General features: G+C 41.3%; 2 protein-coding genes across 3 annotated transcripts; one reads left to right on the top strand and one right to left on the bottom strand.

The window, feature by feature from the left end:
• Positions 1 to 804: 804 nt before the first annotated feature.
• On the bottom strand, positions 805 to 18,936 carry chrne (cholinergic receptor, nicotinic, epsilon). The gene is made up of 13 exons (XM_058087241.1): positions 18,650 to 18,936; positions 10,984 to 11,080; positions 6,496 to 6,629; positions 6,286 to 6,330; positions 6,097 to 6,206; positions 5,862 to 6,017; positions 5,686 to 5,786; positions 4,654 to 4,854; positions 4,234 to 4,348; positions 3,997 to 4,111; positions 1,762 to 1,969; positions 1,558 to 1,691; positions 805 to 1,484 (listed from the first exon to the last, which is right to left on the bottom strand). Exons 2-13 carry the CDS (start codon positions 11,051 to 11,053, stop codon positions 1,317 to 1,319), a joined length of 1,557 nt encoding a protein of 518 aa, XP_057943224.1. The 5' UTR covers positions 11,054 to 11,080; positions 18,650 to 18,936; the 3' UTR covers positions 805 to 1,316.
• On the top strand, positions 15,902 to 22,281 carry gltpd2b (glycolipid transfer protein domain containing 2b). 2 transcript variants are annotated; one of them, XM_058087243.1, is made up of 4 exons: positions 15,902 to 16,451; positions 19,874 to 19,932; positions 20,037 to 20,215; positions 20,305 to 22,281. In XM_058087243.1, the coding sequence occupies exons 1-4, from the start codon at positions 16,382 to 16,384 to the stop codon at positions 20,909 to 20,911; spliced, it is 915 nt and encodes a 304-aa protein (XP_057943226.1). In that variant the 5' UTR covers positions 15,902 to 16,381; the 3' UTR covers positions 20,912 to 22,281. The 2 variants fall into 2 exon arrangements, with proteins under 2 accessions (XP_057943226.1, XP_057943227.1); XM_058087244.1 differs by lacking the exon at positions 15,902 to 16,451 and adding an exon at positions 18,531 to 19,449.
• The last annotated feature ends 953 nt before the right edge of the window (positions 22,282 to 23,234 follow it).

Genomic DNA, 23,234 nt, shown 5'->3' with positions numbered 1-23,234 from the left:
CGCGAACTTAAAACAGTACCGGTAGTACTGAAGAAACTTTCAAGAGAACATTAGCTGTACCAATCATTTACCACTATCTGGTCACTTTATTTAACTACAGTATGCTGCTGTATTCATGCAATACAGTACATGGAAAATTTGTAGTTCCTATCATGGCCAGATGGGGGCAGCCAATACCTTAAGAAGCGTAGTGCGTGGTTCGGAAATGAGGCATGGGTACTTTCAATGTTAGTGAATACACTTGTATGCTCTCCATTTTGTTGCATTTTTCTGGTTTCACTTTCAAGGTCAGTCTGAACAGTACATATAAATAAATAGTTTCCCTAGGATTTCAAATTGGGGGTCATGAAAACATTTCGGGGGGTGGGGTGGGATGACAGAAAATAATTGAGAAACCTAAGGTAACCTAAACAGTGTTTTTTTTTAACATTTTTGGAGTTTTTGACATTGGAAAAATCTTACCGCACACCACTAACCACCTCACGTGCATCACTAAGTAAATTGGAGGAACGAGGCAATAAGGTACGTGTTGCCACACGGACGAATATTACATTGCCCTGCCAGTCTTTACAACACGGACACTCAACAATGACATATTTGTGCAAAATGATTCATCAATGTTAATATAAAAAATTGATAATTCGTCACGTCACAGTGGTTAATAATCAAGTAAAGTCCTAACATGCCTATGAGACACGCAGGAAACATGCAAACTCCACACAGAGTTGCCCAAACAAAGACTCAAACCTTGTTTGAGTGTGCCTTCTCCCGAGAGGGAGAAACATGAGAATAATGTTACTAAGTCAAAAACTGTTTATTAAAAAAAGCAATGCATGAAGACATCAAAACAACAAGCCCTTGGTGGCGTCTACCTCAAACAAGACATCTTGAAAAATAAGTCATCATGAGAAGAACAAGGCTATGATGAACTGGTTCAAATGATATAACCATATTCCTCATATAAGACATAGTATATGCAGGAAAATTCAATCAGACGTGTTTTGCAATGTTTAGAGTCACTAAAAGCCCACACAAACAGGGCAAGTTTATTATACAAAGCCGACAAAAATTCTCCCTTGCCTCAATACATAGATTTCTAGTAAGGATGTTTTACCTCATACTCATCCTTGAAGTATGAATTACTTTCATTCACACCACAAATATCTCTGCTGCTCTACAGACTCAATTCAACCCAGATGGGGATCCTGCACAGGAGTCAGAGATCACTACTGTTATCCTCACACACCGTGTGAAGCACAGTAAACCTTGGGGAGGTCTTAGCCTCAAAAGTTTTCAGTTCTTTTTCTTTTTTTTCTTCAATTTGGGGTGTAGGTTTTGCTCTCCCCTGGAAATGGCCACTCGGGCGCCCTGTTGAAGTGTCCTGTAAGGAAGATCCCCACTGTGCCAATGATGAAGAGGAGAATGGCAGCCCAGAAACACACCTTGTCAATCATCTTCCCAATCAGCACCCAGCTTTCTATTTCCTTTATTGGGAATGAGGGTAGGATGAATATGAAAGTGTAGGAAAACACTGACATGTGTGCAAATAACACTTACAGATCCGGTATTGTTTTGTTGTCTTGTCGTCTCAGCAATGAAGTTGCAGGCATCCACACATTGCTTTATCTCGGGTGCAGCTTGGGCTAAACTCTTGTAAAGATTGGCGGTAGTGTTGGCATCAACACCATCCACTGGAGAGAACACCAGCATTTAGATAAATATTACGACAACCTGGATTGTGTGGGTATCTACACGTCTCACCGTTCGGTTGCATCAGACCATGCTTCTCTTTTTGCTTGTCAAACATCATCTCACTGCGAGGCTGTTTGAGTACGTACTCCTCTGCTCTCTGCATGAGACCGAAGGAGTCCCGCCTCCGATCTCTCATGCCGTTCATCTCTGATGTTACCTCGTTGTCGTCCACCAATGGGGACATGCCGAGGAAACGGGGTACCATCTCTAAAAACAGCTGAATGGGAGGAAGTGGGGTAAAGGTTACAGGGAGACTCCAGGATCTGAGTTTTCGAGGTGATCCACACCATGTGAAAACTGCAAAGTATTTTATGGTTTCCGCCTCATCCATGAGGAAGTGGTCTTCTGGGTGCCCTGAAATTAATTCATTCATTTTGTACTGCTTATACCAGGGGTGCTCATTAAGTCGATCGCGAGCTACCGGTCGATTGCGGAGGTGGTACTGGTCGATCGCTGGTCGATCGCGGCGTGACATTAAAAAAATATCATCCCAGCATCAATGCCGTCACTTGATTTATATACAGGGCAGCCATTCAGATGACAACTGAATGTTGCCCTTCGGGTGACCAATCAAATCAAACAACGTCTCTAAGTGCAGCAGAACTTACGATGTCAGCCTATCATCCATCGCCGTTGCTTGATTGACATACAGGACAACCAGTCAGATGACAACTGAATTTTGACCTTTAGGTCACCGCTCATGCGTAAACAACGATGCAAAGTGCTAAGCTAGTCGGCGAATTGTGAGATTTTAAGCCCTCGCTAAAGTTTATGGTCACTAAAATGAGTGAAGGAGCTGGACCAAGTAAAAAGGCAAAAAACATATCACTTCCATACGGATATGGAATATTATACGGATATTATGATACGGATATTATCCATGACTGATAAACATTTGGAAGTGTGCTTGAGGCTGGCTATCAGCAGCTACTGTCCGGACTATGCATCCCTGGCTGGTTCAATTCAGTGCAAGTCATCAAAGTAAACTCAGGTAATTACAAAAAAATTTAATAGTTAATTATGTGTGTTTTGCAATATTGGCTCATTTGGTTATGTAAGGTACATCAACATACATTGTACGTACAAATAATCCTCAATACATTTGAAAATAAATAGATGTTTTGCATTTTTGACTCGGTCATTTTAAAAGTAGCTCGCATGCTGAAAAAGTGTGAGCACCCCTGGCTTATACTCACGGGGGTTGCGGGCATGCTGGAGCCTATCCCAGCTGTCTTCGGGCGAGAGGCGGGGTATACCCTGGACTGGTCGCCAGCCAATCACAGGGCACATATAGACAAACAACCATTCACACTCACATTCATACCTATGGACAATTTGGAGTCACCAATTAACCTAGCATGCATTTGGAATGTGTGAGAAAAACCGGAGTACCTGGAGAAAATCCATGCATGCAAGGGAGAACATGCAAACTCCACACAGAGATGGCCAAGGGTGGAATCGAACTCGGGTCTCCTAGCTGTGTGGACTGCACGCTACCCACTCCCGTGCAGCCGGGGGGTAAAATAATTATTGTTGACTTTTTTAAAAAAAACATTAAATAATTAAAAGAATCGGAATTTCCTGTTGACTAGCTATTTAGTTCCCTGTGTGGATGTGGGAGTGAACAATTGTGACAGAAGCAACAATCATTGATATAGATCAGACCAGTTGAAAATCTCCAAGAATTTACATTTTACATTGTTGGCTCTGAAGGAAGTTCTAAGTAAAGTGACAAAATGCTAAAAGAAGAAATATTAGAATTAAAATGAAATAGGCCGTTTCTCAGTTGATCAAAAGTTTAAGACCACAGTTGTTAAAACCCCAAATCTTGGCAAAAATGGGGATTCATTGTCATTTTCTATCAGGCATTCACACTGGTATGATGTATTGATGCAGGAAAAAAGCCTTTTTACTTTGTCTGCCTCTTGCAACGCACCACTGCTGCTGAAATTGGACGCAGTAACGCAGTCATTTTGACGGTTATGGAACAAAAACGTCACGTGATAGACCCCCATTAAATGTCACCGATCCTGAAGCAAAGAATTCGCTTGGCTGTGTGTCAAGACACGGGACCATCCTTGACCCAAATCAAAGAAATCAAAGACAAAGCAGGATTTTGACTTTTAAGGTTGTGGTCTTCGTTTTGTACTCCACACCCCACCCTACTCAAAACCTCCTTAAAATCCAACTGTCCAAAATGTAAATTATTTCCATAAACAGTCCATAGTGGGTGCACTGACTTACATGCTTGACATTATGGGACATGGTATGAGTGCTGGGGCTGCGCAGAGAGAAGTTCAACACCACAATCTGATTGGTAGCAATGAGGGTGGTAACGCACATAACAAAGATGATGTACCTGAGGAGCACATGAGAGAAGATCACACAAAGAAAAAGGCAGTGGAAAATTTAGGACACAATGCTGCATTTAAAAGGTCACTTGAAGCCTGATGACTGTGACAAGACCACATGCTGACTCACTTGCCGAGGAGAGGGACCGACAGCGACGTCTCTGGGACCTTCTGAGCAATTAAAAAGAGAAAGACAGTCTGGGCCAGCAAGACGGAGATGGACACCGTCAATTTTTGACCTCCGGCTGTGAAGTGGACGAGAGACATCATATAAAACGAAAAGACGCTGTAAAGTGACATTTTAGGAAGTACTGCTTTTGAGTAGCTCAATTAATTAAATACTAAAATAATCATTGCATTTAGTAAAAAAAATAAATCTGATAATAAAAAATGAATCGTAGTTCTGCAAAGTATCAAACCAAATGAATTAAATAGGATCATTGTTTTCATGTCGTAACCAAGAGGAAACATCCATATAAAATTACCACATTGAAAAGATTAACAATGACTGTAATATAAGTTATAGGCAATAAATAATGGCCTTGCTGACCTTGAGCTGGTAGGAAGTATGCTAATACGACCAGTGAAGATATGAGGGAACAGGGCAAGATGATATTGATGACATAGAAGAGGGGCTTCCTCTGGATAATCAGGTTGAACATGATCTCCTGATACTCCAGGTCATCGGGGGAATATCGTGGGTTGATCATTTTCCTGGCTGGGCGATGGACGATGGCCCACTCACCATTCTCTATGAGTTAAAAACTATAGTAAGCAAACAGAGAACATTGTGGCTACAGTTGGGGTTAGTTTACATACACTCTACATTTGCATGAATGTCATTGTCTCTTGTTCTTAGTACTGGTAGGTCCAATGAGTGCTGTTACATAGTGATTTTTAATGCTGCACTCTCACCTGCAGTCAACCATGATAACTAACGAGACGTTAATCGAGCCAACATGTCTTATGTTGTCTTAAACTCAGGAGAAGACAACAGGAGTAAGAATTAACCACTAGTATGTTTTTGGAATGTGGGAGGAAACCGGAGTACCCGGAGAAAACCCACGCATGCACGGGGAGAACATGCAAACTCCACACAGAGATGCCCAACGTAAATTCAAATATATCGATCTCCTGACTGTGTGGCCAACATGCTAACCACTTACCACTGTGCGGCCCATGAATTAACATGTTAAACTCATTCATTCATTCATTCATTTTCTACCGCTTATCCTCACGGGGGTCGCGGGGGTGCTGGAGCCTATCCCAGCTGTCTTCGGGCAAGAGGCGTGGTACACCTTGGACTGGTCGCTAGCCAATCACAGGGCACATATAGACAAACAACCATTCACACTTACATTCATACCTATGGACAATTTGGAGTCACCAATTAACCTAGCATGTTTTTGGAATGTGGGAGGAAACCGGAGTACCCGGAGAAAATCCATGCATGCACGGGAAAAACATGCAAACTCCACACAGAGATGGCTAAGGGTGGAATTGAACTTGGGTCTCCTAGCTGTGAGGCCAAATTCTATTTTCTATTTTTACATATAGCTGACAAAGGATGGAAGCTCTTTACCGGTGAAAGCCTCAGGGTCAATGTCCACCCATTGGATTGTCTCGCCTGTTTCTCCAACAGCCAAGATGAGGTCTACTTCATTGGCACTGTATGTCTGCGATCTGGGACAAAATAGCATAAAATCATATATATCATCACATATATCATTTACATTTGTATAATTAATTATTGCTTACCTGAACGCGAGTGTGCAGTTTTGATAATCAAAAGGGAAGTAGGTGATCTCTATGGCACACGTGCTGCGATAGATAGCTGGAGGAAGCCAATATATCCAACCATTGGAGGAGATCAATACATTGGCATAGTAAGCCACATCGAACTTGCCATCAATGCTGCAAGGATGAAGGAGGAAGAGTTAAAGACCCCGATACCCAAAGTGTGAGGAAGAGAAAGTGAGGATTTCACTCTTACTTGTTTTCAAGGACGATGTCAGGGAGCCAGACGGTTTTGCAGGGGACACGGATGATATCAATGCCATAGTAATCTGATGTATTCCAGGCTAGACGATAATCAGACCATTGCTGTCGATGATATTTGAGAAATGAATAACTTCAGCCAATGGGGTCGTGGAAATAATTTTTTTATGCAGACAACACTCACTATTTCAATCCACACATTGGTCGTAAGAGTCTCTTCTTTTTCGTTCTGTAGTACAAAGTTAAGAAAGACATTCAGGATGAATCCATATGTAAATGACTTTGAATGGGTTCTCATTTTCATTTTTTATCACATACTGTGTGTTCCAAAAAGTGCTAAGCCCTTGAGGCTATTTGTTCAGTGGAGCAACAGATATGAGTGTCCCTGTCTCACCAGAGAGATAAGGTTGGTGAGGGTCAGCTTGATCTGAACCTCCAGTTTGTCCTCAGGATGAACCACAGGGCGAATGTTCTTGTTATAGCCTTTGAACAAGTTTTGTATCAGCTGTGTCTCTTCATTACATTGAACTACGAGCAGAAAAAGACAAGGACAGGGAATGAGTTCATGTGCAAATGTGTTCGAGTGCATAGGTTCCCAAAGTGGGGTACGCGTACAAATTGTCATAGGGGATCTGTGAATAAAAATAAAACACAGCAGCAGACAGTGCAGAAGAAAGAAGACAGAACACAAAGTTGCAGCTTTTCACAGCATCATGAACAAAATACATCATATGACGCTATCTCTGACACACCAACACTTAATCGAAGACAGCTTATTGTAAAAAAAAAAAGGCTTCACTACACATGTTAAAAGAAAACTTGGAGCTTTGTCAACGGTCCTGTCCGTCAGCTACAGATGTGGGAGCTGTAAATTTCATTGTGTCGTTTTTCAGTTTAATAGGTTAACCTAACACTGCACGGTGAACAGGCCACACAGCTAGGAGACTCGGGTTCGATTCCCCCCTCGTGTACCCCGCCTCTCGCTCAAAGACAGCTGGGATAGGCTCCAGTATACCTGTGACTCTTGTGAGGATAAGATGAATAGAAAATAGGTGGATGGATGTTAACCTAACACGATAGCGGTGATGTTTATGGCTGGTGAGGCACTGACTCCTTTGGAGTGACTTGCCCCCCCCAAATCAACATTTTAGAAGTGAAAACTCGACCAGTAAGAGCACAAGGCAGATCCACTCATCACTCATCTCTGTGGCTGTGCTGGATGCTTCTTCATAGCTCACATCGCCCCTCCCTCCTCTCAGTAACCATCCAATCACTGTTAGTATGCAAATCAACCAACACGCAACACAGACTTTGTGGAAACAGAGAAAGTGACCCATTAGACATTTAATAATTAACTAAGCACCAAATAGCATATATGCATAAACACCACCACCTGCCAGAATTATGTCATTAAGATTTATGCATTTGCCATTGGAAATTAAAGAAAATACAGGAAAGTGCTATTAACCAAGTTAGTACCAATTGATTTTCCAGCCATTTCTGCAGATTAAAGTCCATCAAAACTAAGAGTTTGGGATGAAACAAGTATGACCACTCATCTCACATTGATTTTTATCTACTGAGAAATGGCTCCACTTTTACTCATGCTGAAGGAATTTGCAGACTATTAAAAAAAAAGAGAACTCTTATGTCCCAGCAGTGTCAAAGCAACTCACACAGCTGGAAGAAAAGATAGGTTTCTGGGATACAGTTTATACCTGTAAGCAAAGATAAAGACCACAATGACACTGCCATTGCTGTGAAAGCAGCTGGCTCCAAATGGGTTTGTATTATTTTAATGGCATGCCGTTCTGGTTCACATTTGGGTCGAGGTAAACTTATGACATTGCACAGCTGTGGATCTTTGGCACAATGATCTTATGTCATCATACTTACTTTTGTACTACTTTTTCCCACGTCCCATAACAACAAAACCATTTGTGGCTCATATACTTCTGGAGCTGAAATAAAACGTCTAGGAGGCTACGATCAATAGGATCAAGAGGATTACTGATTTCTTTTTTTTCTGGTCAGCCACTTGTTGCTAGGCAGAATTTGTGTGGAACAATTGTCCAATAAAAAAACTACAATACTGTTGTCTTGGCAACATTAGGGAAGTTATGAGTGTATTAATTAATACACATCATATGCTTTGCTATTTGTTGTTTAGGTTATGACATTATCAAACTGTCATTGACGTCATTTTCAGGTAGCAAAATGTTCATATCTGCATAACACTGTTTTTATGTGACGTCAGTTCAATGTCATGTAAACAGACCCTTAATGACAATGAGCATCATTCAGTCTTCATCAGTCACAATGTAACACTTCTCAGCCACAAATAGTCCAAACTTCATGACACACCAAGGGAGAGAAAGGCAGAGGTTATTTCCGACCCCTTGCCTCTTCCCTCACAGCTGTCACTATGCTTAGCTCCGATTACACCACAGATGGGACACTCAAAACAGGACTGTGAAGTGTCAACCTCAGGTGATCTGCAATAATCATCACTATACCACTACAATATGGCCATCGTTATTCATGAATCGTTATTCCTTACATTGTCTGTCAGTGACGAAGTCATCATGCTAATCATGATCTTTCAATGTGTATGGAGAGACTCATTGAAAGACCCACGCGTTCCGAAAAACACAAGCACAACTGCTGTAGCAACAGAATACTCTATCAGTAATATTTTAATGGAGACCATCAGCTAATCATGGGACTTTTTAAACATATGAGAACACAAAGGGACTTCAGTGTAACTTTCTGGTTTATCCTTCTGTGACGATCCTTTGTTTAGTCTGGTCTGGTTATACAGTAAGGTGACCAACCGTGCTCTTTTCCCAGGTCATGTTCTGTTGTCAAATTCTGTTCTATTTTTTTGGAAAGTGATGATATGTCCCTGTTTACATTGTTTTTCATTGGACCGTTAAGTGGACTGGCATTAAGGCTGCCTTGTCAGAGGAGTTATTTCTTGAATTCAATACTATTTTTTTCAACCTCTTTATCAAAGTGCTGACACTTGCAGCTTTGTTTGGCTCTGCCATGGGTTATTTTACAGCTGTGATCAACAGAAAAGCAAAAACCTGTGGCGTATGTGTTAGTTAGCAAAGAACTACAGAGCCAACCGATGATGACAACATAGACGGAGTCAACTACCGATTCCCACTAATAGGACACCAAGAACACACTTGTATTAACAACACAACAGGACAAATGACATATTATACGCTAACTACAAAATATACTCAAAACAAGGCAAAAACGTTAACTGGGGCGTACACTAACCGAGGTTCCATTGTATAACCATTTTTTATCCTTACAGAGGAGGTATACAGTACTTAAAAATGTTATCAAATTTTAAGGCATCTTAAAATCTTGAGTAAACCTCATGTATTATTCGAATATCTAATTGCCAGGCCTGGTTTTCGCTAATCAAAATATGGTCACCCTATTATAAAGTAGCTGTAAATATGGTCTAGTTCATAGCGTTCAAAGTTAACTTGCCATGACGACAACTCTTTCAGTCAATGTTATAGTCATTTGTGTTTGAAGGCAGGAAGCTTGTAGCCAAGTATGTCATTTTGAAGCGTTCATTCTCCTTGGCCTCATTCCCAGCTACAAATCCATGCAGCTGTAAACATACCACCAATGATATTACTTTGCAGAGTAATTTCGGAATAAATATATCTTGTGTTGTGGTCAAGACAGGTCTTTCATTTCTTTGTTTCATTATTTGTTTTGAAGGGTTGTGAGTTTTGCACACTAACATCTTTTTTCTGCTGTTTTTGCTGACCTGAAGATGATTCATGATTGGTAATTATGCCTTTATATGTACATTTTATGACATAAACCGTATTTTCATACTTGTTATGTGTCCGGCTTGTGTGTTATCTTGCTAGTTAGCGACTTGGACGCAAGTATTCAACTGACATTATTGTTATGAAGTAGTTTTCCTTTTGCATCTGCCTCATTGGATGCATGCATTAATGTCCAATCAGTTTTAAGAAAAGACAACGAATGTGTGAATTACATTTCTGTGCACTGACTAAATCCTGAATGCTGTGTCAGCACTCTTTTTCTGTGACTAAGTCTTGTCAAAATAATTTTATTTAAAAAATAAAACAATTCAAAATGCATTCATTGTACTTGTACATGTATTCATTGCTGCGTTGTTAAAATTGCATTTTATTTGGGAGAAATTAAACAGTGCTTATGACTTCGGACTTGACTCGACCTGTCGTGTCTTGACTGGAGAATTAACTTGGACTTGTCATGTCTTGACTTGACTTAGTACTTTATTTGACATTAAATACTTCAGACATACTTGAAACTTGCAAAACACTGACATTTTCACTCACTGCGAGTTATGCATACGATACAGGCTTATTTAGACTTTTCTACCCAATCTAGTACACGCTAGCAACTGCAACTTCACATAACATTATGGATTCCTTGTGGCAAAGAATTAAAGGGAATTAGATTTATTTAAACCCAAAAATCTAAGAACACCACCATCAGCTAGCATACTGTATGTTGCCAACAGTGTACAACCATGTTTGTTTACACGTCACATCAGTACTGCAGGGCCGTTGGTAGTGCACTGGTTCACATAGCTGACCTTTACGCAGCTGGCGTGAGATGAATTGCTTCTCAGTACGCCATTCACAATATTCCTGTGACTGACAGGAGACCAGTCCAGATATAGTCTGTCTTCTGGTATAAGGAGTATAAAAATCTGATCATTTACTTTCAAATCTACTCTACTGTTCTCTGTAGGACCGTCAGTGGAGTTACCATTCCTCATAAAATCTTATACTGTCTCCATGTCACAGACAACATTAAATAGATAAGAGGGTGTGCCAAACATATTACTTACCTTGAACCATAACTGTCCCAAGAAGAGTCACAATTCCGCAAAATAGCCTCCAACTGCATGCCGCCATCATGTTCAGGGGCCTCCTGGCTGTAGTCAACTATATTGGAACATACAGTGAGACAGGGGAGAGGGAGAGAGGAAGAGTAAAGACGAGGGGGAAGAGCCCTAAATCCCACCGCCACCAAAACCTCTGACTGTGCCCGACCCGGCTGTTGCTATCTGTGGCTTCAGATTACGCAGCAGCTGTGGGGCTACTAAACCAGGATGTCAAGTCACAGTCCCGTCACCCACAATAATAATCATTACCATCATTAGACACCAACTATATGGGGTGATGCCAATGTTCTGTAGCTCCAATATACACTCACAACAAATATAATTTTTAGTAATATTTTTGCTGCTATCTTTTATAAGCTGAACTGAAAGATCAGAAACTTTTTTCTGTGTACACAGTAGGTGTAGTCCTGTGCCGAAATCTGTGTTAGTGAGCACTTCTCCTTTGATAATTGCATGATTATTGCAAAGGTGTGCCTTAGACTGGCCACAATAAAAGGCCAAAGGTGTGTGTGTGGGGGGGGGGGGGGGTGCAGTCAGTTGCCTCGTGCAGAGCAACACATCTTCGCCTAGAGTTGGATTGTGGAATGTGGGTCAACTGGATATTGGCAGGAACCTGAGTAGAACCAGAGCATCCCAAATATGCTCAATGCAAATTATGTGGACCGCTTTTCATCAATTCTCTGATGGCAACACCAACTCCCATAGTTATTGTAATAAATAAATAAAAAATGTGTGGCTGAAATTATGGTCATTGTGGCTGACATTTGCAGGAGTTTATAACTGCAATGGCTCAGACTGAGGGGTGTTACCAAAGTGGTCAAAATATTAGAAAAAACCCACATCATGATATCAAGCACATATATATTGCGAACAAGCATTGGTGGAGCCAGAAATTTTTCATTGGGGTGGCCAAGGTGAGTCCATTACTCACATAGAGGTGGCAGTAGTTGATACCTGAAATGTTGAGGTGGCCAGAGACGGACCAAGGGTGGCCACAGCCACTATTGCCCACCTCGTAGCTCCGCCATTGGGCACAAGTGTGGACTCCATGCCACATGCCTGCTGATGTGGTAAGGTGAACATGCTCCACTCCCTGCTACGTATCCAATGTATAAATATAACAGAAGAGCCTTGCTACTTTGGCTGTGAGTCTCTGGTAGGAGACAGTGTCTGCAGACCACAGCGCTGAGGGGTTAGAAGGCTATAGGCAGACAATAGTCATAAAACCTGGAGCCACAGCCTTAGCTCTTCGTCAAGGTGTGTCACATGAGAAACTTATGACATGATCAACAACATTTCAAACAGAAGTTCTGTTCAACTTGCTACCAATTCAACCTTAAAAGAACACAACCGAGACTTTACAAGTTCAAATCCAGGGACTAAACTTGCCATTATAATTAGTGCTGTGAGTAATATAAGTAGAGTTGCTCTGCGGTGACAAGGGCAAGAGACTGATTTTGGGAATGTGCCATGTGAGTTGCACAGTATGTGATGTACTTCTAAATATACAGTTTGTGAAACAGAGATGAGCTTCCTTAAGGTAACTGGAGCCTCCACAAGGCAGATTGCATGTCTCACAGGAACAGGGACAGAAGAAAGGTTGCATCTGTCCAAGAGTGTGATCACTTTGACACCAAAGTGAATCATCAGTGAAAGTTTAGTACTGTGTTTACTAAGAGTGTGATTCTAGCTGCTTTGATTCTGTCAACATTAGCTACCATGACATCTTCTTTCGTCCCCAGGATGGAAACTATTGTATTACAGGATATCGTAGTATTGTGTACACTTTGGTATTGTATGTGTGTATGTCCAAGATGGCTGAATAAACAATTCTAGGAGTAATATCTGTCCACATTTATTCAAGGTACCAAAGGGTAGAATTCAACAGTTTTTACGATAACCTAAACAGTGTATGAGAACCGTGGCAAATTTTCCAGGGTGGAATTCCTATTGTTCTTGTTTATGAGTGGTAGTGTATTTTTGTTGATGTGTCTTCTATGAACTGTAGAGAGTGATACTTTCACTTCTGCCCTCTGCAGGTTGTTGCTGATGTCAGTAACCGTTATTTTAGTGTCTTTCCACAGCTCCCACAATGGTTCTCTTTTCCTTGGTCTACCTGTTCAATATCTGTTACAAAGTACACCCGTGGTTTCTTTCTTCTTCACAACTTTTCAAATGGTTGTACTGAATATGACCAATGTTTGTTCAATGGTTATGACAGCCCACATTTTCATGTTGTTTTCACATCTAAACTTATCCTACTTACAGTATCCTGATTAATTAAAAAAAATATATAAATTATTTGATATGTTCTGATGTTATAACAGATTGTATGATACTATAGATATATAGTCTGGCCCCCTGGACAATTTTTTTAAAACTCAGTGTTAAAAGGTTTGCTTACTTTTGTAGGATAATATACCACCTATTTCCTTATGTGGTAAATTATATATTATTAATTGGGGTTATGAATGTCAAAGCACCATATTAATAATTTACTGTAACTTCATCATTTCAGAAAAAATAAATAAATCATAGATTTTTTTAAGGAGGCCATCTGGCCCTCATCTCGTAATTGAGGACCCCTGCTCTTGTTTCTCCTGAATCTTAATTTGATGTCCAAACATTCCCATTATTTTATTGGTATGGAAGATCTTGAGAACCTGAAAACCTCCACCAACTTGAACCTTATAAATGTTCACAAAATATAAGAATGTTGATGGCTATATCAAATGTGTTCCAAACTTTGTCCAAACTTTTGGCCACATACCAAAAAATCACATACATTAAAAATGCTGAAAACCAATTCAATCTAAATTCATATATGCTAAACTGAGGCGCACTTTGGACAACTTTGGTCTATTCAGTTGAAATTAGGGTGTTTTTGGCGTCATCTGGTGTTGGTTAAAAATAGTAACCAATAACAGGAAGTGTGAACCAGGGAGTCCTCTTTTCTGCAGGCATGACAGAATGAGGATCTCAATCTTCTCCATTATTTGTTTGAAGTCCGTAGTGCGGCTTCATCCCGTCATTTTTTTTCTTTTGTTCAGTTATATTTACACATTTATGTCATAATTTTGGTGTGTGATAATTAGTTTTGGGGAATAGTATTTATTGTTTATATTTATGCCTTTTTCATTTTAAAACAAGTACAACAAGCTGCCTGTTCCTGGGCGGCTGCAATAATGGAAAATGGTCATGTTAACTAGATATATAGCTGAAGATCACGTTGCCTGCAACAAATTGTAGTGAGGACAGCATATCAATACTGTCTAAAATATATAGGAAGGTTGTCTTAAAGGAAAAGTGCACTGTTTTGGGAATTCATCCGCAATCATTATGTGAGACATGGACACTTAGGTCTTTCTCTTTTCCGTGTGTTCTAAAGATATATAAACAGATCAAAAAAGAGAGACACACCTATGCCGCCTACAAAGACTGCTGTTAAAACATCTCCAAAAACTTCCAACAAGATTCTATGGTTTTAAATACATGCTGTAATGGGTACATTCATGATATCATGTAATACTATCATGTATTTTGCATTAAAGCATTACCGGAACTTCCTTCCAGCTGTCTTCAGACGAGAGGCGAGGTACACCCTGGACTGGTCGCCAGCCAATCACAGGGCACATATAGACAAACAACCATTCACACCAACATTCATACCAGTAACAGTAACCACTAATACTTATAACAGTGTCGCTGTAGCTTGGTTAATATGCACTGTTTTGAGTTTTTTACATAGGGGAATAGTGTTTCCCATTATGTGCAGTAATGAGCTGTCTCTTTTTATCTGTATTTATAGATTTAGAGCGCACAGAAAAGAGAAAGACATATGTGTTCATGTCCCACATAAGGATTGTGGATGATTCCAAAAAGGACAGTTTTCCTTTAACCCAAACAAGTCACTCGTGGTACAGTGTGGTTGAATGTTTTGAAACTGGAGATGTTTTTCCCGCTTGAGCAATGCTGTGCCGCCACAGGGTGGTGTAAAATTTGGTTGGGGGATATACAGTGTCTGACAATGATGAAATGTCTCTTTCTTGCTCTAGTGAACCCCCATACATAAACATATCAGTACAGCACATTGCATTGAGGCCACATGTTTAAACCCAGCAGCATTGCGCAATGGCAAACTGTGCTACAGCAACAATAGCTGACTGCTTTCCCGCTCTTGAATAAAGCATGTTTATTGCGTTAGTACATAAATCACAGAGTCAATGCTTTGTCGACTCGGGTCTTCTTAGCGGGTCACATGTTTTCCACAGGGATTCAGTCTGCCTCGTCCATTACCGCCTGCTTCAGCTGGGATCATCCATTGGTTGAAGGGAATAAAAGGCACATGACCAGCCCCTCCCAGCCAAGTAATGAATGCTTTTGCTTCTTACGCGCTCCTCCGCTGAGAAATACCATTGTAAGGTCCCTCACATGTGGTTCAGCTTGAGTGTTTAGAGTTCAGTGTCTCTTCATGTTCTCCTCAGTTGAGAATTTCCTGTCATTATCACAGAGATGATAGCTGGAGGAACATGCTGGAAGATATGCACCCTAGAGGTCTTTGCTGCTTTGCTGCTCAAACCAATCCAGGAGGCATTGATAAATGCGGACCTCTGCAGCCTCAGCTTGACCAATAAAGAGCTTTACACCAGCTTCACTGGACATTAACAGACAAGTAAAGATGAAAAGCATCCTAACAGGATGTTTCCTGTTGCACTTAAAACCTTCATGGTTTCCACCTTATAATACATATATGGTGGAGGATGTTGTGCTCTTAATGGTCCGTGTGTGAATAAGTGAGGGGGGGCAGAAACAGAAAGAGAGGGAAAATAGGGAGGGCGTTGGTGGGAGGAGAAAACGCAAGTGTTTGCTCAAGCTGACCAGGAATATCGCACATGCACAGTAGGAGATGCATGTGGAGGAGGAAGAAGAAGAAGAAGAAGAAGAAAAAGAGGGGTTACTGGCGGACATGCTGTGTTGGCTCTGCTTTATCAGCCAACCACTGCTGATCTCCGGTTGATCTCTGGACCCTCACACGTTAGACAACAGCAGCCTGAGAGATCATTTAGACACAAAGGCAGCCAGGGAAGGACACGGGAATGAGAAGAAAAAGCAGCTTGTGGAGGTTCACATCTTTGAGGTACAATGGTGGAGGCAACTTTTGATGTGAGGCTTTGGGGAGGAGAATGAAAGATTTAAGGGCAAAGGGGAGGGCCGGTGGGCTTCACAGGGAAGGGGTCTGGCCAAGAAAGTAATTGTGGTGACAGGCAGTGCAAGGGACAAGGACTCATGTGAGACGCAGAGGATTTAGAAGATAAAGGTGGCAGCAAAAGTGGACTTCAACATGGGTGTGAAGAGCAAGGCAGCCGCGGCTATCTTAGTCCTGCTGCTATTCCTTGGCTCCCTCTGGCTTCGTGAGTATTTTTTTCTCTGGCTGTCTTTCTGTCTGTGCATGTGTTGTACAATTAATCCATACAACTCCTCCCCTGTTAGGAATGTATATAGTCTGATCAGGAATGTGTCACATGTCATGCGGTAGCGGCACAGCCATGCTGGCCAATACACGTGGTCTCTACATAACACATTTCATTAAAATAAGCTTTCATTTGACTTGGCAGGCTATGAGATTTAATTATGTATCACACAGCCAATTACTTAGCAGTTTATTCATTCATTCATTTTCTAACGCTTATCCTCACGAGGATCGCAGGGGGTGTTGGAGCCTATCCCAGCTGTCTTCGGGCAAGAGGCGGGGTACACCCTGGACTGGTCGCCAGACAATCACAGGGCACATATAGACAAACAACCATTCACACTCACATTCATACCTATGGACAATTTGGAGTCACCAATTAACCTAGCATGTTTTTGGAATGTGGGAGGAAACCGGAGTACCCGGAGAAAACATACAACCTCCACACAGAGATGGCCGAGGGTGGAATTGAACTCGGGTCTAATGGCTGTGAGGCCTTTGCGCTAATTACTCACCCACCCCGCAGCCCCAAATCCAATTAATCCTTTAAAAAAAATGTACGCACAGCAAGTCAGCAACACTTAGGGTACTTTGGGCACTCACTTTTGCGGTACGTTAAAGTCCAGGGTGAATGGACTCGTCTGTTAAGTGCAAAACCGTATGAAAACCGAGACATTGTAAGAAAACTGAGGCAAAATTTGAGGGAAATTTTTTAACAAAATCGCAATCATATAAAAACTGAGGCACACAGAAACCGGTGTTTGACTGTCATATGAAAAATTATAGAATTTTTGGCTTAAATCGAAAAAAAAATTAATATTTAATGTGTTAGCACTATCATTTGGCTAATGATTGCTAAGGTTCTTAAGTAGAGTATTAATGTAAGTTTTAATGACACAGACAATGTTTTGGCGCAACAACACCATTCATGTTATATAAAAAGTTTAACATGACTATGTGAATGTGTCTGTTCCTGAGAAAGAACTACATAGACCAGTCTAAATTTATAGGATTAAATATCCCTTTTATGTACAGTAGGTGTGAGTCATGTCAGACTAGCCTATGTCAATATTGTATGATGACAATACAGTTTAAAGGTGAGAAAAGCCGAGAAATAATTAACTTTTGGCTCCTTTTAATCTCTGTGTCAACACAGACCTTGTGACCTCTTGTCACAACAGTTCATTTTGTGTGACAAGTGTCATGCTGAAGTTAGCCTGATGGTGAAATGTCAGCAGACAGAGCAGCCCAGCAGTGTGACAGAGCGCTCACGAGATGAGGTTAGGAGGAGGCTGATCCTTTTCGGTTCTGTGGATGACAGTGCTGCCCACGGAATTGTGACTCAAAGGCTACTTTGTGACTTTAGGTGGTGTAAAAATGCCAAGCAATCCTACGCACGAACCAAACTTCCCCTTCCTAGAAGTTGTTCAAGGACAAGTATCCTTGGACTCTGTGAGCAGCATCGTACACACTGTAGTATCAAACGTGTCCAAAACCTGGAACTGAGAACTTTTGTTCTGTCAGATTTTGTATATGTGTGGTTTCAAACAGAGGGCAAGGATGATTTCTTTCATCTCAGCCTAAGACAAAAAAACACCCAACATTTTGTTTGAAATGTTTAGGGTTTTTTTTTTGCCTGGAAACACTACATATCGCGTTTGCATTGTGGTTAGTCTGTGGTGAAAAGAATACACAGGATGCTGCTGCACTGCAACATGAGGCCGAAACATAAAAACATATCACAGATTACTTTCTTCCCTGGACTTTTTCATTATCAAAAATGTAAATGGATCCTCTGCTGACTTTTAAAACTGATAATAACTGATGTATATAAAATCGATATCTATAAAATCTGCTCTTTAATATTTGGGATAGAGAAGTTTTGAAAAGGTCAAAATAAAAATGTTTAATTTTGTTTTGTGTGTGTTGTATATGTTTACTTTTGTCTAAATTTAAAAAATTCAAATTAAATCACCTTCAGCAAAACAAACTCACACTTTCTGTATCCGGTACGTCCAGCCGTCAAAATAAAAGCACGGCAGTAAAACATGTAATTAAGCCACACATTTAGTCCACACGTTTCATTCAGCCTGTTTTATAAAGCAGCCATTTCTCATTCAAAAATGAAAATAATCTCACCTCTCAATTTCACCTGTTGTTCTTCTGTTTGCACATACTCCAATCGGCATCCATCCAACCAGCTACACACTTTCTGCCGCTCATCCTCCCTTAAGTTGCGGGGTATACTGGAACCTACTGCGACAGCCAGTGCACCTTAAAAGAACCGCTTTTTTAATTTTACTTTGACTTGGTGAGTCGCTGTTGCTGTCGCTGCCCGTTTGTTTCGCCACAGCCAGCAGCATTAGCAATATGCTAACCGGCAAAACAGAGACGTACTCACGGTTGCCAACTTTTCAGTAAAAAAAGTAGCTATTGGCAGGTACCCAGACGGCGCAAAATGACGTCACTGTATAATTTGCATACAACCTGCATATTACGTAGTAAAATTATGGAGGGAAAAACAACCCCATAGGAGAGAAAAAAAAGAGAAAAAATGCCTTTCGAATGATTGATTACTGGTTTGTTCATTGAAAATTGACCATAATTTCACTCTCAAATGTTTATTCTGTTAACATGACTCAATGTAGCACACTCCTCTGGTGACTATATGTAAAGGCAACTGAAAACATAGCAATGCAGTGGGATTATCAATTACTTACGTTTACCCGAAGAATTTAAGATAATTGTTAGCTAACATAAACACACCTCTTTTATCCAGGCACAAGATTAAATAACATTTGCGTTTTAGATCTCGCTATGTAAAACAGTGTAAGCTCCACCCCAAATATCAAAACCTCCCGAACAAACCCAGAAAACTCGCTAAATTTGAGAAAATATGTCGCCAGATCTAGTGACAAAGTCGACAAATTGGCAACAAGGTATGTATTGGCTGTGGTGCAAACAGGATCTTATCATTGGCTGGACACTATTGCGCATGCGCGAAGCTTAACATTGCTGATGTGCCTCTCCAGGGTCACATCCCAGCTGACTTCAGGCGAGATCTGGGCTGGTCACATATAGACAAACAACCATTCAAACTCACATTCATACCCTTATGGATTTATGCATTTTTTTCATAGCGAAGGTCTGGCGATCATTTTGCCTTAAACTGCGTAAAGCAGAGCACTCATATTAATATCAAATGTAATGAAACCCTGGACACCACCCATCTCAAACAGTGGGGTAGGGGGTCGGGGTGGCGTGAGATGCAGGGACGACTTTCAATATTAGTGCAGACCTGCCAACATGTATGAATTTGTCATATTGAACAACTGAAAACTGAAAAACTTTCTTCCAATGCAGATGGAAGTTTGGATTATCACTGGGATGCTTGTCTAAAAGGCTACAATCCAGTGAATGATGTAAGTTGTGATCCTGTATAGTTCCATATTGAAACAATTTGCATTGTTCTGTCTCTCTTTGTCCCACGTCACTCATCCGTACCTCCCCACCCCCTTCTGTTCAGCTTCACCAGCTGTCTAACAGCAGTGCCTCCGACGAGTCCGGGATCCCTCATGACCTGGATGTGTGCCCCGGTCAGACTTTCCAGGTGTCACTGCTGCACACCCACCTGCTGGCGTCGCCAGCCTTCACCTCTGACGTGCTGCTACAGCCTTATCTGTCCAGCTGGGATGAGCTTGTTAAGTAAGAGCTTCAGATAAAAAGCTGTTCATAAATGACTTCATTGGTGGTTATCTAGTCTTGATGACGATGATTCATTCCGTGTTCTCTAGGTTTATGGATTCTCTGGGTCCCATGGTTGGCCTTATTTCGAAAGAGATAGTGACCAAAACTTCTCTTATTCGTGAGCTGGCCCTTCTAGCCGAGGCCAGCCCTGAAGCAGAGATGAATCCAGATGTCAATTCCGCCAGGCCTGATTCTGAGGTGAACACTTTGGACCCCTCATATCATTCTGGTGCTTACCACTCAGTACGTTCCATGATCTGGGTGGAGCTGAAACGAGACTTAGTGGACTTCCATCACCAGACGGACTCTGGATGCAGGACTCTTCTTCGCCTGCATCGAGCCCTGCTTTGGTTGAAGCTCTTTCTGGAGAAACTAGCTGAGATCCCAGTAGCGGGACGGCTTAGGAGCCCGTCAGAGCTGTGTCGCGAGGCCTACAAGAGCACCCTGGCCAACCACCACACTTGGTTCGTACGCCGGGCTGCTGAGCTGGCCTTCATCGCCTTGCCGGAGAGGAACTTCTTTTTTCGGCTGGTGTGTGTGCAGAACCAGGAGGAACTGAGCACAGTACTGGGCCGGGTGACCCAGGCCATCGGCGTGGTCTATGACAGGACTCAGAAAGCCCTGGAGGAGAATGGCATGCTGGAATTGCCATGAGACAGAAGCTGTCATTGTTCAAAACTGTGCATTCCTGGGCATCAAAACTGGTCAATGTGTGAATGAACACACAGTACCATCTCTTAAATTCACAAATGTTCCGTTTGTTGGTGATTATACCGTATTGAGCCAGATTTAAGACACTTATTCTCGTGAAACGCCTGAAAAAGACACACTAGCAAACAACAATGTTATGGTGATCAATGATGCAACTTTCAATCAGCTAAGAACTATTATGACACTATTGGACTCTATCGGCTATTTCTTATTGTCTTATATTTGTGTCAATACAGTCAGAGGACCTGAGAGGTGTTTTTAAGGCAGCTAATGATGCAACTGACGTAGTGGGTTTGGAAAGAGAAGACTAATGCAGAAGTGCCTTACACTTGAATTCATTCAAATGGCCAGCAGGGGGCATACGCCATTTGCATGGCTTGACTTAACTTATTATACCTCAAAAAACATAGTACTAATGACTTTAAGCCAGTGGTTTTCAAAGTGGGTGGCACTAGAAGTCTTCATGAAATGTGTAACAGATGGAGAAAAATAAAGAAAAACATTTTTTTAACTAGCTATGCTAAATTCAGTGTCCCAGTGGACTGGGAGAAAAATTTCGCCCTGGACTTTTTGGTTCAGAGGGTATTTTAAGCTCTGCAGTGATGCGCCCCATTGCATTGTGGGCTAGCACAGGTTCTGCATGTACGTAGCGGCAGCCCGGATTGTGCCAACTCGCCCTCTCTGTAGCTGGTACTCTCGATGGCCAATCTGTCCTGGTCTGAGCAGAAAACTGTTCTGTTTCTGTTTCAGTACAGCATGACGTTAACTCTGTAACTTATTGATTGTAAATTGAAGTGGCTACTGTATGTTTACGTGCCAAAAAGTATTTTTTCATGCTATATTTCCAGGGGTTGTGCATGGGAAACATAACTATTTTTCCGTAACTAACAGTGTAGAACTGCAACGACGAGAGCCTTAAACATCCTGAATCCCGTGCCTTCTGTCAACATCTCCTTGTAAATAAATGGAACAAAGACAAAGAAAGGTACACAAAGCAAAATTGCCAAACTTGTTGGTAATGTCACACGTCTTACAGTTTGTGTAAGCTAAAGAGCTAAACAGGAAAAGTAAATAGACACAATGACAAGACTCTATTGATGAAAGAACCTGAAAGTTGACCTTTTAATAGTGTTAGACTAGAATAGAGCACTACCTCAAAAGTACCACAGTCTTAATGAACGTATTAGTACTGGGACCTGTTTGATTAGAAAACTGTTCTATGCTGGACAAATGTGCTGCTTCATTCATGATGATGGAAGGCACTGATGTGTCAGGTTTTCTACTGTACCCACAAATCTCTCCATACAAATAAAGTGTTGTTTCTTAACAAGGGAGTGTTCATTCATCTGGATTGTAATTGCTTACCCCCGCCAGCACCGCACTGGTGTCGATGAAACTATTTTAGGTTCACAAATACCACTAATGCCAGGTAATCCTGCCTGTCTCTCTTTTCCTGCTCTCTCTTTCTAAGAAGACAGTGACGTGGTGGACAAAGGTGACGAGAGATAAGAGGAGACACGCAGTAAGACTTTGGAAGTGGACGCACACACCTGATTGTCAGCAGAATTCAAGATTTTTATCCTTCAATTTAGGGTCAGCCTATAGATGTGATTGTAAACATATACAGTATCTACTGAAATATGCCAAGCTTTGACGTACAGTTAACTGTATAGGATTGGACAGCTTGTGTCATTGGTTTTTCACTTAAAACAACCCCAAAATATGCATGCTAACTCAATTGGAGGCTTTAAATTGTCCCACGGTATGAATGGTTGTTAGTCGATCCAATTGTCTATGAGAGTAGACAAACTCATCAATTATCTGTTGCATATAGCCGATAATACAAAATACATGGGGAAGAAACCTATAAACCAGGGGTTGAGAACCTTTTTAGCCGAGAGCCATGAAAGCCACATATTTTAAAATGTACTTCCACCAGAGCCATATAATATTCTTTAATAATATTGTTATAGTGAGTGTGGTGTCAATGGTTGTCTATATGTGCCCTGTGATTGGCTGGCGACCAGTCCAGGGTGTACCCTGCCTCTCATGCAAAGACAGCTGGGATAGGCTCCAGCATATCCATCACAACCCAAGTGAGGATGTGTCATTTATCTCTTGTAATCTGATATTGCACCGCAGAAAAAAATAATTCTGAGCTTGTGTACATGCAGCAAAATAAGCACTGGTTCTTATATGGATGTTTGTGCCGCATTAAAATGTGCAGTTTCTAAACTGTATCAGTGCCAGCTTTAGTTCATTGGAG

The sequence above is a fragment of the Doryrhamphus excisus genome, chromosome 11 (assembly GCF_030265055.1).
Source record: "Doryrhamphus excisus isolate RoL2022-K1 chromosome 11, RoL_Dexc_1.0, whole genome shotgun sequence".
Classification (NCBI taxonomy): Eukaryota; Metazoa; Chordata; class Actinopteri; order Syngnathiformes; family Syngnathidae; genus Doryrhamphus; species Doryrhamphus excisus.
The sequence above is the reverse complement of the archived record's forward strand: the minus strand, read 5'-3'. Positions and strand labels throughout refer to the sequence as shown.